The sequence below is a fragment of the Pezoporus occidentalis genome, unplaced genomic scaffold, assembly GCF_034315485.1.
Source record: "Pezoporus occidentalis ecotype Australia unplaced genomic scaffold, CSIRO_AGI_Poc_V1 ctg192, whole genome shotgun sequence".
Taxonomy (NCBI): Eukaryota; Metazoa; Chordata; class Aves; order Psittaciformes; family Psittacidae; genus Pezoporus; species Pezoporus occidentalis.
Window position 1 is genome coordinate 1,748,506 of NW_026913771.1, and position 14,610 is coordinate 1,763,115.

The window sequence follows — 14,610 nt, forward strand, 5'->3', positions numbered from 1 at the left end:
ACCCCTACTCCAGCCATCCGCTGCTACATTTCATTCTGGACCAATAACGGCTCGCGGTGCTCCCCCACCTAGCCAATCAGTAGCTGAAGTTTTTCTACCAACCAATGAGCTCCCCCGTACCTCGGAGAGGGTTTACATTCCTCCCGACCCAATGGCGAGAGCGTTCTGCCAGCGGCTAGCCAATGACAGACGAGCGGCGAGTGACAGCTGCCCAATGGGGGCCGCCGGCTCTCCCACCCTGAGGAGCGGGGGGTGGGGATCTCCCCGCCGCCGCCTGAGGAATGTCAACTATTCAACATGGAGACGGCGGTTACCAGGCTCGAGACCATGGTGAGTGCGGGCGGCGGCCGGGATGACGGGCGGCCGGGCCGGGGGCCGGCGGCGGGAGCGCCTCGGAAGGCACCGGGCTGCCGCCTGATGGAGGGGGGAAAGCGGAGCGCGGGCGCGGCCGGAGGCACGAGGGCAGTGCGGCCGCTCTCCGCTCTGCCCCCAGCCGCGCCCGCGCCCCATCCGGGCCTGAGCGGAGCCCGCGCCGCCCTCGACGGGGCGCCCGCCGCTCGGGTCGGGCAAGTTCGGCCGGGCCGGTCCATTCTGCTCACCACCGCCACCCCCACCCCCACCCCGGCCCTCCCCGAGCGGGGCGGGGCTTGATTGTGCCGCTCCATTCACCCCCTCGGCGCGGGGGCAGGGCCTGGCCATTTCCCGCTCACCTGGAGCGGGGCGGGTTCCGCGCAGTCCCGGGCGCGTTTACCGCCGGCCGGTTCGGTCCGGTTCGGTCCGGTCCCGTTTGCTTCATTTCCCCGTCGCGGCGGGGTGGGGGGGGCGGTGTGGAGCTGAGCGCTGCCGGACGAATCCATTTTGTCTCAGCGGGGGGTGAGGGTGGAGCTCTCACCTGGGCTGGACCATTTTCCCTGCGGGGGTGTCGGGGGAGGAGAGGCCTCTGGGCTGTTTCATTCGCACCCGGTTGGGGGGGGGGAAGCGGGGCGGGGGGATGGCTTACCGCCGGGATAGCTGCCCGCCGGGGGCGGTGCTGCCTGGGGCTCCACTTCTACCTCCGCCCTGGAGGACGGGGCAGGTAGAGCAGGGCAGGTCCGCGGGGCCGGCGGCAGGAGCGGAGCCGGGGAGCCTCCCCCATGGCCGCGCCGCGGGTGGGCGCTGCGGCACCCTGAGGAGAGGGGCGTGTGGGGAGTGGGCCGCGGACGGTCCCGGGGAGAGGGCGGCTCCAGCGCTCAGCTTCCTCGGAGCCAGCCCCTGGGGGCAAGACTGAGCTGCGTGGTGTAATAACCGCGTTTCTGCCTGTGCCGCTCATGGACAAGCGAAATAATAATAGTAAAAAAGCCCCACAAACTCTGCTGTGCTTTCGCATGTTGGGAGGCACTGGAAAGCCGTCCCTTCAAACAGCTAAGTTCCTTGTGGCCTCCTCCAAATCCTGATCTTCGTTTTTCCTTCCGTGTAATGTAATTAGTTTACACTCTTGTTTTAGTTAAAAAGCTTCAGGGATGTTTTATGCATCCAGTCCTTAACTGATAAGGTATTTTCTGATCCTAAACCCTATATAAATTAAAATGCTGGTACTGCCATAGTTCTCCAAACTATGGTGCTCCTTTTGTTTTTGCTTGAAAACTTAACAAAAGTTTTGTCATTTGTAGTAGCAGCAGTGTTAGGTAGTTGATAAGTTTAATTAATTGATAGACTTAATTGATAAACTACAAGTGTCCTCATGGAGAAAAAGGTGCATTATTAAATACAAACACAAACAGCACAATAGAGATTTTTGTATTGTTTTTTTCTTTTATCCTCTGGCAGTCTTGGTTTCACATTCTCATTAAGAAGTAAGTCAAAATGAGGTTAATAGATTCCTAATTGTTACCTGTACACAGTAACGTAACCAAAGCAGACTATTCAAGAGAAAATAATAGGAGGAATGCTGGGAAAACACGGCGGGGAATATCTTACATCCACATTATCCCTTAACCTAATGGGCACTAGACCTTAATACACAAAACTGCTGTGCAGCTCAGTGCTCCTGTGTTTAAACATACTTAGTTTAGTGTCACTTCTCCAGCACAGTGTGAGTATTAAAGCTCAGTTGGGAGCCAGGGAAGTGTTTGTTGTCTGCAAAGAAGCAATTGGCTGAAAGTTGTCTAAACATGAGCTAGTTCTGCCTTTGTCACTCACAGGGTGACCTGCACATCTCTGCAACATAAGACACAATGATCTTAAAGGTCTTTTCCAACCTAAATTATTCTGTGATTCTATTTCTGTTAAGAAATAAAAAGTAACAATTGAATAAACACCAGAATACCTGCATTATTTGAAAGAGCAGAGATTTCAAACTGTCCTGCCTAATTCTCAGTTTTACCGCACCTTAAAAACAAGGTGGTGTGTCTTGTCTTGCTTTTGCTTTAAGAAGCCATGCTTTTGAGGAGGTGGGGGTTATTTTTCTTCCTCTTTGGCTACTCAGCTGCAGTCATCACACTGAGTATGTAGAGTGGTAATAATAGACAGTATTTTAATTCAGGGACATACTGTATTCCTGTCAGAGCTCTGAAGTTATTCTGATTTCAAATTCAAAACCTCAGCCTTGCCCATAGTGTAAACTCGATCTCCCCATATCTTTTATTAGTATTATTTATTTAAAAGCCTAGTTTAGCAAGAATAATTTAGAAATCTATTTAGAGATACCTAGGTAGATGTTGGTATTTATTTATTTAACATTATAGTTTATTTATGTGTGTTATTGAAAGTCTTACTTTCAAGCAATTCTCATTTTAGGTCATGTAAATAGTCAGGGAGGTATTTGTGCCCACATAAAGTTAGCAGGGTTTTTTATATATAATAGTGGAAGAAGACTGTAGTGGGACATTGTCTTAATGATCTACTTTATGAGTAGACCAATATGATTATTGCACAGATTACTTCAAGGTGGAGAGCTTGTTTGGGTCTATTATCCACACAGATGGCACACAGCGATTTCCAAAAGCGTGGAGACTACAGCTTGGTCTTTCACCCTCTTCTGACTACCCCAGATCTGTGGGTAATCCATTTGAAAAAAAAATTGATTTTGATTTCACTCCGTTAGTCTGATATTTTTCTGTTTGATTATTGTGTTAATTCTTCATTCAGATGGTGGAAGATGGTATCCCTGGCTGCCTTCTTCCACTGAAACTGCGGGTGGCACAAGGCAGTTGTGTCTGCATCTGGTTTAGTTTGGTTTGTTTTCAAAAAAAGTGTGTTTCCTTAAATACATCTCAAACAGTTTCACTTACTAATTTCCTATATACAAACCTCATCCCAAAGTGTAATATTCCCCTTCGTCATTGTTTAACTTAATCAGAATATGTACATTGGCAGCTATGTCTCACATCACAGCTTTGTGTCGCTTGCTTTTCCTTCTGCTTATTGTTTCCTCTTCCTGGATTTCCTGTGAAAGTCAGCTATCTCCACAGAAGTGTGATAAAATAGCACTTCTTATTTCCCTGGAGGTTTTGACATGCATGTCATGGGAAGCTTTCTTTTAGTCTTTGGTTTAGTCTTTTTGTTCAGTTTAGGGATAAAATAATGTGTAGGAGCTTAAAAAGAACAATGTATATGAAAACACCAGGTAATCAATGGTTATTTGAGACTGTTCCTCAAAGTACAATAACCAGAGTGGAATGAACCATGATGTCTACAGAGTTTCATTATGCAAAATATTGTAAAGCTGACTTATTAACACTTTAACTAAGAATACTGGGACTTAGGCACCGGAGACTGTGCTGCACAAGTGTTCCTTGAAGGCAGCTGAGATTGGAGACCTTTCCAACAGCTTCAACAGACACAGTCAGGCCTCCCCTGAAAATACAGTAGATGGCAGTTACTGCTGACAAATGTATCCTTGTGTACAAGCATTCCATTAACCTTTAATGCTCAGGACTTCATACCCTGAGCTGGTGACTTCCAGTATGCACTTTGGCAGTCTGCACTGAGAGAAATTTTGTGGACACCCATTTAGTAAAACGTGACAGCAAATGGATAAAGCGTCAGATGAGCTGGGAGTGCTTCATTCAGAGCAACTCAGTTACTTTCTGTCCCTGTGGTTTTGGTATAGTGGACCTACTTTTTTCTTCGAGTGGTGTCTGTCCAGTGCCCTTTTTATGTTGTACTACTAGTGATCATGCACAAAAAGCAGTGCAATGTTAAAAGGGCATTGGCCAGCAATGCTATCTACGTTACTCATTATTACTATTATTATAGTTAGAAGTCAGAAGCCACTGTCTGAGTCCAGAAGGTGGGGCTCAAAACAACTGTAGAATGGGATTGCCAGGTTTTTGTTTTGTTTTCTTTTGTTTTGTTTTTGCACTCATTGTCTTCTAGTTATTTGCCAAGGGGAAGCATTAACTGGTCTTTTAATTACAAATACCATCATTCCTGTGTGTGTTTTTCCTTGGAAGTAAGTGCCCTACAAAGAGGAAAGAACACTGTGTAGCATTCTTATTTCCTGTGGTGTTTTCTGGAGAAATGTTACAGGTGTGGAGTTGGCGCAAGTTGTTGCTCTATGTGCATCAGCAACCATCCATCTCTCTCTCTGCTCCATCCCACTGCTTTTTTGCACTTTGTTGTTAACAGTCTTTGCACCTCAAAACCCTAAGAGTTCTCCAACTTTTTATGTAAAGTTATTGTTTGGTTAAAAAGAAACACCTTTATTGAGATTTATGAACACACACCACCCCCCACCCCCACCCCCCCCCGATGGTGCTCTGACATCCATCTGGTAGCCTCAGTGGTAAAGTACATCCACAGTGTTGGGAAATGAGTGTGTGTCTGTGCATTTTAAAGTGATTCAACACTTGCAAATGCAAAGAATAAACTCTGGTATCCAGAAAGTGTTCCCTCTAATGCCGTTTAATAACATCTGTCTGAGAGCAGTTTAGAATCTTTGTTTTCTGTGAGACAGATCTAATAAATAAAATGAGAATTGTAGTTTCCAGTTAAAAGAGCACCAAACGGTTTGAAATGGAGTTTCTGATAGATCTGTTGGGTAGTTTTCCCCTCCTGTTGGTCAGTGGCATGAGGGGGATTATGAATAATGCCCTGAAATATGTGAGTTTTTGTGTGTCTTAGTATTTGGTGAACATTAACCTTATCCAATTCTCCCTGATCCACAGAAACCACTATCTGACTCAACCTGTTTTTTCAGGTACATATTTTGAGTCTACTGATGACTCGTACAGAATTCTTGCTGCTAACGAATGCTCTGACTTTATTGCACTACTGTACTTCACAGCTAGCAGTGCAATAGTATTGTCAAAGCATCTGAAAGCAGAGTCTCACCTCACGGTTTCTGACACTTTTTTTCCTAAGCCTGTGAGTAAATTACAAATTTACATTTCAAAACCTGCATTTTCTGTGTGATTGCTGTACAGTACTCATCATAGGAATGGTCCTACCCTACAACATTAAGGTGATGTTTTTGCAGGGGTATGTTCCCTAAAACTGCATGTGGCAGTCCTTTTAAGCATATTTTGAAATTGCTGTTAATAAATATTGTTTCTTTTAGAATATACTTTTGGGAGAAAGCAGTGATACTGAACTGTGTTAGTGTTTCCATTAAGCACAAATGTTAAAATTACAGCCATGTGGTGGATAAGCATTCAGCTTCACATTCCATTTTCAGTGCCTTGAATCGTAGTAGCAGGATATTAGTGCCTTACTGTCTTTCTGTAAATCTCAAATTACCAACACTGAGCATTTCAGGAATAGAATCTTACGGATAAATTTGAAAGGCGCCCATCTTCATTGTCTGCTTTCGCCTAAAATAATTAACTGCTTTTCCAAAGAATAATCAAATGGAGAAGTTGGAGAAAAGCAAAATATTATCTTTTGGGGGTACCTGCCTCTAGAAATGAAAACCTAAAAATGTTTGCTAGTGGAGGAGAACATAAATGATTGAGCAGTTAGGAAAAAAATCCCTCATGACTCTTTAAAAATACATAGTGTAATAAAAAGTGTTTTATTCTTGCATTTTATCATAACTGGGTTTGGGGGCATAGATGGGAAGGAATTCTGTTAGGCAGATGGTAAGTTATGGGCATAGCAGGGACAGCTTTCCCTTTCAGTTAGAGGTACTCAGGGTCTTTACTAGATTTATTTGCCTTTTCTTAAACTATTATTTGACAATGTACTGAAGGTGCATGTGTTCAGGGAAAATCATACATTTTTCACTACATCAGAAAGGGGGTTTTACTTGTACAGTACCTTGGATCGAGCACTATTCCTTCAGGCTATCTCAAGTTCCAGATTCTCAAAGGTATTAGTGGCAGTTCCTGAAGGTGGATCCAAAGGCTGATGTTTAAAACATAAACATCCTTTTGGTCTGACTAGAGGCTACATCCAAACACTACTGAAACTTGGCACTTTAGCTGCCTCTACAGCTCTGCCAGTCAGTACTTTGGGATACGCTCAATAAATACAGCCCTACTGTGATCCTTAAGAGAGTTGTAATGATGACTTCAGGGTTAACCGCAAGATAACTAGTGAAAACTGAGTGAAGTAAATTACAACTGTTTTTAACTTGCTTTCATCAGTGTCTCTTCTGTGATTGTACAATCACTAAATTGTGATGCTAAAAATTCATGAGTTGTTTGTGAACTGGGAAAACTGCCTTTCTTTAAAGCAGAAGTCCTTAATATTAAAACTGCAGACTAAAATTAATTAAGCAATAATGCTATCAGCAGACTGTTTTACAAGGCGATTAGATAATTCTCTGGTGGCTTGTTTATCCCATGGAAAGACATGTGATGTTATCAATTTTATTATCTATTTGTCAATCTAATTTATTGGGCAATAATGAAATGTATTATAATCATCTGAGAGAATGCATTCCTGGTATAATTAATAATATCTCTGTTGATATGCTTGGATCCTGAACACATGTACATAATCTCTGCTAAGTAACTGAGTATTGCAGTTTTGCTAACAGGACTTTTAGGGTTTGGAAAGAAAAGCAACTAGCCAAGACAAAGCTCTAAAAAAGGATGGAAAATATGTTAATATCTCAGGAGGGAAAAAAAAAAATCAAACACCTCCTGCATTCAATGAAGATCAAATTCTTTCTATTGATAGAACTTGGCCCTTTGGTCTAGTACCTAAAAACTTCATCCTGAGACATTTGGCATTGCAAAGGCATGTAAATTAGGAGGAGGTGGAAATGTTTTCATGTGTTTTGGGGAGCTGCAGAAAAAAGGTACTGAAGCCAAGAGAACAATTGGGACATTTAGGTTAGAAAGAGGGTAAAATTCATAGAAGTGCGTGTGTGCACATCTAATTCTTACATGTGAGAGGTTTTGTCAAGCCTGAAAGTTTATTGCTTTCTATTTTTTAAGCTAGAAGTGTGTCAGTATAATTGGCAGACATTAGCTAATGGAATGGATTGGAGGAATAGAAACTTACTTGTATAGTGCACAAGCCTTTAAAACAGAGGCATCTGGCTTCTGCTTTCCTGAAATACTGGAAAGGCAAACATTTGGGGGTTGTCTGCAATTTTTGTTTTTTAACATACTGTGGCTGATCTGAAATATTTTAGTTCCAGAAGGCAGAATCTGACCTGGATTATATTCGACACAGACTGGAGTTTGAAATATTGAAAGGTCTTCCTGATGATCTGGCGCCAGAGGTAGTATTTTCAGACTAAATTTATAGATTTTATTGCATTTTGTATGAAGTTGGTAATAAATGGGTAATTTTCTTTAATCCTAAAATATACGTGGCTGTTCTTTTATCTAGTTGTTAGGCTCTTGTTATAAGATCTTTCCTGTTTTGTATATCAAGATAACTGACTTAATATGAATTCAGTGCAGAAACCAACAAAACCCCTTTGATTTCTTGGTATCATGAAATTCTCCCATGTTCTGCTTTGAGAAATGAGTAGCAGAGTTAACACCTAAATTTGAGAGACAGATTCCAGTCTGAGCTAAAACACACCCTTGCTTTCAGATCAAAGATAATCTTCCTTATGAGCAATGACTAAATTCAGATTTGAGGGAGAGATGATAGGAAGAAAATAAGTGGCATCCTATAAAGGATTTGATAAGTAAGTCCTTGTCTCAGTGTATGTTGTTACATGTAGTGGAAAATAATCTTTTTAGTTAGAAGTCCCAGATTTATTCCAGACAAACCATTAAAATTCACCAACACAGTAAACTCATCCTCCTGTATTTGTTGTGGAACCACAGAGTTATCCTGTTTTATTAACACTATCATTTCTCCTTATGAAAGATTAAATGTATAGATGAAACATCCTCTCAGCTACACTTTTTATTGTAAAGGGTCATTTAATGTTATATTTTAGCGGCCTAATGCCTACATTTTTAATTTGTATGGGCCACCTTAATTTTATCTTCTTACATAGTTTAAATATACTTTTAATTTCTACATAGGAAAATCCAGTTGCTCTCTTGGAAGAAATTGCAGTGGTGAAATCTCGTTACAAAACGTTGTCTATGCAGATGAAAAAAGTTTTCACAGAGCAGAGAGAATCCATCAGGAGCATCTGTGCTGCTCTAGTGAACACAATGAAGATAGTTCGGGTGTTAAAGCAACATGCTGGTCTTGAGGTAGTATTTTCATTTTAATCCCTTGTGTCTCACTCATGTAAATGAACATGTGTCTGTGTAACCCTTACATAGACATAAGTAGTTGCATTGGAAACTGTTACATGTGAAGAATCTTAGAAGGCTTTTAGAAAGTAAGCTTACCAGAAGAAATGTTTGCAAGACTGGAGCTTTTTTTTGATAAAACACAAGCCTGATTCATCACTCGACAGTTAAGCTATTGGTGTGCAGTTTGGAGGTGAAGTAATACCATCATTCTTCAGACTTTTTGTTATAATACCTTTTGCAGTTAAGGCATTGGCTTATATTGTGGTGGATTTAGCAGTCCTGGGTTAACACTGGGACTTGATGACCTTAACGGTGTTCTCCAGCCAGAATGATTCCATGATAATGGTGTGACACACGTTTGAATTAGTTTCAAAGCAACTCATGCCTCTGTGCACAGCTGCATCCCCGTTCTATACTGACATAGTTTTAAGTAGCCACCTTAAAGAAATGAGACAGAGAAAACAATTTCAAAAGGCAAAGAAGCTTTTAAGTGGCAAATGCATTTGTGCTGTCTAAAGTAAGTTAAAGGCAACACACTGTAACATCTGCAGTGGAACTGCTTCTAGTACAAAGTAAGTTTTTCTCAGTATAATGCCTATTAAAAAAAAAGGCAGTAACAAACAGAACATTTGTGTAAGTGGTCTCCAGGCACTGGTTCATCACAGGTTCGAAGAGGTTGTGAAAGCATTAATTCCATCCCTTTACAAATATGGGGATTTAGATCAAAAAAGCTAATTGATAGTCTAGTGGCAAAGACAAAACTGGTGTGACTGAAATGTATTCCCAGATCTCAGCTCTCGCTAAGATGTTCTAATGACAGTACCTCAAGGTTGTGTTTAATCTGCCAAAAGCTCAAGAGGTTACTGGTAAGTTCTATAGATAAAATGTACTCTATAATGATTTAAAAGACAGTAGTTATGCCACAGAAAGGAAAAGATATTTTCTCTGCCTGGGTTCCAAGGTTACGCTGCCAAGAATAATTTCATATTTGGACTTTGTTAAAGTGGAAGACTTTTTGTCTCTTGAGTTTTATTTAGACTTTTTAGATAAAGATTTTCGTGAACTTTGTATATATCCTAAACCAAAGATGGATTAAACTGTGATGGAGAAACTCAGGTCTTTAAGTGAAATACTAGTTCTTTCTGGATAATTTTTCTTCTTTCTGTTGAATCATGTATAGTACTGATGTTAAAGGAATATTATGGTTGGATTTTTCAGAAATACTTTGCTTGTAGATTTTGTTTCATTTGAAGGCAAGTAGGAATCTACTGTTAGTTTCCTTAAGGAAAGGGCTACACAAACATTGAGTTCTTCTGTAAATATTATCACCCTAGGAACTGAAAGTTTCAGAGTTCTCTGTGTTTGTTTGTTTTTCCTAGTGCTTACCCCTGTCAGCAGAAGAACAGGCTGCAGCACTGCAGTTAACCTCCCAAACTGTTGAATTGCTAGTGGAAGAGGTAATGAGGCCAAAGCATGTCTATATTCCAGAAACCATTAAACCTGAGTGTAGCTCATCTGAAGTTGGAAGGGTATTGTATTAATGCCTCTCCAATGAATGGACTTTTTTTTTCTTTTCCAGAAATGGGACTAAAGTTTCTAACAAACCTTTTCATTTTTATTCTATGTTGATTAATTTTATTATTTGTTACAATTAAATTATCCACAAAGAAAAAATTGGCTTTGATGGAAGACTTTGTTCCTCTTACCTTTTAACTGGAATACGTTTACATTTCTTTTCAGAGAGGTAGTTGATTGCTCTTGTTGATCCTATTGTTCTGTTAATGCGTTATATAAGAAGCCTTTGGGTGGGAGTAAAGAATTTAATTAATTCAAACCAACATATATCAAAATGTAGAGAAATCTAATTTCATGTAAAATACTAAATACATTTTGGAATATGAGGAACAATAAATATATTCTAACTGTAATGAAGCAGAACATAGATAGAAAATAATGCTTGTTAAAATATCAGATATTCTCCCAAAGCTACTCAAAGCACAAACTTCTAATATAATTATCTGCAAAGGTTTGGTCTGTGACTCCTATTAAAAGCAAAATTTTAAGAAGGTTAATAGAGTATAATTATCTTATCAACCTTATCTTTTTCTACATGTCTTTTCACTGCCCACTACTCCTCTGTCACAGGATTCCTTGCTTTCTGTCTCTTTATTGCCACAGTTGGCTGACAGGAAAGCTGTCCAGCATCTCACAACTTCATTCACTATCTGTTTGTAAATATCTTCTCTTATGTTGATAAAATCTCTCAATGTCTGTCTTCTACTTAATGCTCAAGCACACATACAGATGTCTTAAACCAGTGCAAAATGTAGCTGTATTCTGCATCTATTGAGGCCTGTTTAATTGATGTGAGTCCCTATGTCATCATTATGTTTTGAAGATGCTCTCTGAAAGGCAGAAAGAATGGCAAAATGTCGCAAAGGGACTCTGGTATTTTTTCATCTGTGTTGTATTTCTGGCTATGGGGAGTTAGATACAGCTACCTTCAGCTCATCAGAGCTGTCAGCCTCTGAAGGCTGCTTGAGAATAGGAAAGCCATCTTTTTCCTTTGCTGCATGTGCCGGGCTTTCAGCTAGATCCATACTGGAATGCAAAGGAGAAAGCTGAAGAGGCTCATCTGACTTGCATATAAATCCTTCTGTATCTGGTTTAAGCTTACCTTTTATTTGAAGGCAGGGTTTCTTTAATGCCTAAGATTTTACTGCTGACTTCAGTGGCTGCAAGATCCTTGTTTATCCAGTGGTAAAATGTAATTACTTCTGCAGAAATGAACTTGTAAAAAATAATCTCTAAACAAAATTCCAACAATCATGATATTATCTTGTTTGGTTTTAGCCATCTTATTCAAGATCTACAAGCACTGCCTCAACTGAAGGTAAGTGCTGAAGGAATAATCTTCCTGTTGTTTTTCCCCCCCCCTTGACTAATCTCCCCACACCCCAGCCCCAGGAGGTAAGCTTTATGATAATATCACTCTCTAAAGACCTCCATCTCTAATATTGAACTCCTATAGTTCTGTACTATTTAAACATACCAAGTTACCATCTAGAATCAGGGAGTAATGAATTCAACTGTTTTACCTTTGGAAAAGGCAGATACTGTAAATAACTTCAGCTGACAAATAAAAGCTGTATTAACCCTGAGTACCAGAGGGGCAAATCTCGTAAGGAGGAACAGGTTGAGACCTCCATACAGTTTCTCTGTTATTTATGAAACATACAGCCTGTGATGTTCAGTAAATTCACTGAACATTTTCACTCTCAAGCACTAGTAGCTACTGCTTTTACATGAAGAATTTAGACTTTAATATAAAAAACCTGACCCCTTAGTTACATTCCACATACAGTTCCCATGTCTCTGGGAGTTTTCCTTGCTTTTGATGGGATTGAAGTAGTTACTGTTGTGTTTATGGTCTGGAAGAAAGGGTGTACCAGTCTTACTGCAGAAATAGCAGTTACTACAGAGATAGCTCATCCCTTCCTATAGAACTGAATTTTTCTAATGCTTTAAAAAGGAACAAATAAAAAAAAACCAGAAGAACCAACTAGTCATTGGCAAACCAAATTTGTTACTCCACATCAAATCTCAAAATACATGATTTTTTGTTGAGTCTGCAGGTACAGTGATGGTTTGGGGGGAGTATCATCCTTTTCTCCTTCCTTTTGCTGAATAATCTGCCCTTAGACCCATTTTAGGGGTTTCTTAAAAAGCAACGAAAGTCTGATTTCTGAAGAAACCCTATTTTTAGAATCACAACTCAAACCATTGAGGAAATACTTCTGACTGTACCAAGAACTATCAGAAGTACTGTTAAACTATCAGACTTGAACAATTTGTACAGGGAGTTATTTTTGTACAGGGAGTTATTTTTGTACAGGGAGTTATTGAACCACTTCATTGTAAACAAGAACAGATAAGACTAAAAGCCGTTAGTAAGAATTTCATAAGCTGTAAAGAAATTCAGCCCTTTCAAATTAAACAAAAGCAGCTTAGTTAACCCCTCATGGCTATATTATAACTTCATAATTTGATTTAAGTCACCTGTGCACTTCCCCTCCCACCTTCTGAGCCCGAGTCCTCTCTGGCATGTGCGCTGCAGATTTCTTGCAGGGTGATGTTAAAATGAAGGAAATTTAAACTCAGGAATTGTGTCTTTAGCCCAGGGGTTGGATTAGCAAATGACTTCTCAGTTTGATGTAGGACAGAAAATGTGAATAAACTGAGATTTACAGAGTACTTGCAAAAGTAGTTCAGGAAATAGAATGCTCTTTTCATCCTTTTTCTGCCAGAGCTGATGTTTGATACCCTGTATTGCTAAATAATTGCTTTTCTCTTATAGAGGAGCACTGAGTGTTTTGGAGATGAACAAGATGAATATGAAAGCCACTGACTCAAGAATACAAATCTTGAAAGAACTGGCTATTGCGGAACTTGACAAACAAGGAAATGTTAAATTGGTTGTGTGAATAAAGGCTTGGGCCATGTTCATTTGACACAGAAGCATCTCAGTAATTGCTCCTGGGTTACTAACAAGGAAGTATTGCTGTGGTGTCTCTGTCCTTGTTGCAGATGCCAGAGATGAGGGACTGGGTCATGTCACGCCATGACACTGCTGCTTCCCAGACCCCTTGAGGATGTGTTATCATTCTACCAGGGTAGGTTTGCAGCTGCAGCCCTTGGCTGAGGCAGTGAGCAGCTTCTCAGCTCCTGCTGGGAGGACTGCCTAGCCAGGGGCCGAGAACTGCACTCGTGATGGTATTGAGGACGGAGTGTTTCAGAGCGTTGGCAGGGACTTCCCTGCTTGCTCTTGTTCGGTTTGACTTTCTTTGGAGGAACGGGGGACAGTGACAATGCTTTATGCATCTGTCCTACTGGGGACCTAAGAAAGCATTTAGGCAACATTTTCCACCAGCCATTTTCTTAAGCAGAGCTTCACTGCTGCCTGGCTTTCCAGAGCCAACTGCACAGCGCCCGTAACCACGATGCCCATCTTGGCCACACCATTGTACAGCTGAGGATGTGCATGGTCTGAACTGCCAGGGACAAGACCTGGAGTTTGTTGTCTTCTTCCAAAAGCTGTTGGTCTGCAACAGAAGGAAAGAGAGCAGAGCTGAAACCTGCTGATGTGCAGAGACCTGCAGGCATCCCTTCCAGACCATGCCAGCCCCAGCCATCCCTTCCCCTGGCCAGGTGGGACAAACAGATCACCTGGAAGCTGCTGCTCAGGATTGCAACAAATGCCCCCAAGACGTTCCCTGGAGCAGGATAGGGCATGGCAGCACGCTGCCCAGGCTCTGTGCCCTGCCCCCAGCCCCGTCACACACGGCACTGCCCCTACTCACCGTCACTGATCTCCTGCAGTGTGTCATTCAGGTACGCTGCAGCCAGCCTTGTGCAGAGAGCTCCGCGCGACCTGCTGCTGCCCAGTACACTGCCGGCAGCACAGCCCCGGCGCTGCCGGTTTGGCTGCAGCCCTCTCCACTCAGCAGGGTGACCCCAGGGAAGGACAGGACCTGAGGGGAGGTGGCACTGAGCAAGGTGCCACTGAGCCCCGCTGCCAGGGCAGGGGTAGGAGAGGGAGGCACAGAGCCCCTGGCTGCCCAGGCCCTGCACAGGGCAGTGGCGGCTCTAGCAGCCACAGGGCTGCTCCTCACTGCAGTGCAGCAGATGGGACTGGGGCCAGGCTGCCAAAAGAGAGACCCCAGGGACTGCAGCTCACTGATTATAAAAAATCCTTATATATGATATAAAAACCTTAGAAAAGATGGAAGTGAGGACAGGCAGCCTGGGAAGAATACAGGGATGTTGCCCAGGAAGCTAGGGACCAGATCAGGAAAGCTAAGGCCCAGTTAGAATTAAATCTGGCAAGGGATGTGAAAGATAACAGGAAAGGCTTCTATAGGTACGTAGCTAACAAAAGACAGACAAAGGACAATGTGGGCCCTCTCCAGAA

The 14,610-nt window shown here is 41.9% G+C and overlaps 1 protein-coding gene across 3 annotated transcripts; it reads left to right on the forward strand.

Moving 5' to 3' along the window:
• The first annotated feature begins 181 nt into the window (after window positions 1-181).
• Window positions 182-13,157, forward strand: SKA2 (spindle and kinetochore associated complex subunit 2). Of its 3 annotated transcripts, none has more exons than XM_062617153.1 (6): window positions 186-330; window positions 7,565-7,654; window positions 8,418-8,594; window positions 10,019-10,168; window positions 11,493-11,532; window positions 12,997-13,157. In XM_062617153.1, exons 1-6 carry the CDS (start codon window positions 298-300, stop codon window positions 13,005-13,007), a joined length of 501 nt encoding a protein of 166 aa, XP_062473137.1. In that variant the 5' UTR covers window positions 186-297; the 3' UTR covers window positions 13,008-13,157. The 3 variants fall into 3 exon arrangements, with proteins under 3 accessions (XP_062473139.1, XP_062473137.1, XP_062473138.1); XM_062617154.1 differs by having other exon boundaries at window positions 187-330; window positions 10,019-10,096; XM_062617155.1 differs by lacking the exon at window positions 7,565-7,654 and having other exon boundaries at window positions 182-330.
• Window positions 13,158-14,610: the final 1,453 nt, after the last annotated feature.

Coding starts and splice junctions, on each gene's coding strand:
- SKA2 (XM_062617153.1), top strand. CDS start 298: ATGGAGACGGCGGTTACCAGGCTCGAGACCATG. Junction 331..7,564: donor TTACCAGGCTCGAGACCATG/GTGAGTGCGGGC, acceptor GAAATATTTTAG/TTCCAGAAGGCAGAATCTGA. Junction 10,169..11,492: donor GCTCATCTGAAGTTGGAAGG/GTATTGTATTAA, acceptor GTTTGGTTTTAG/CCATCTTATTCAAGATCTAC.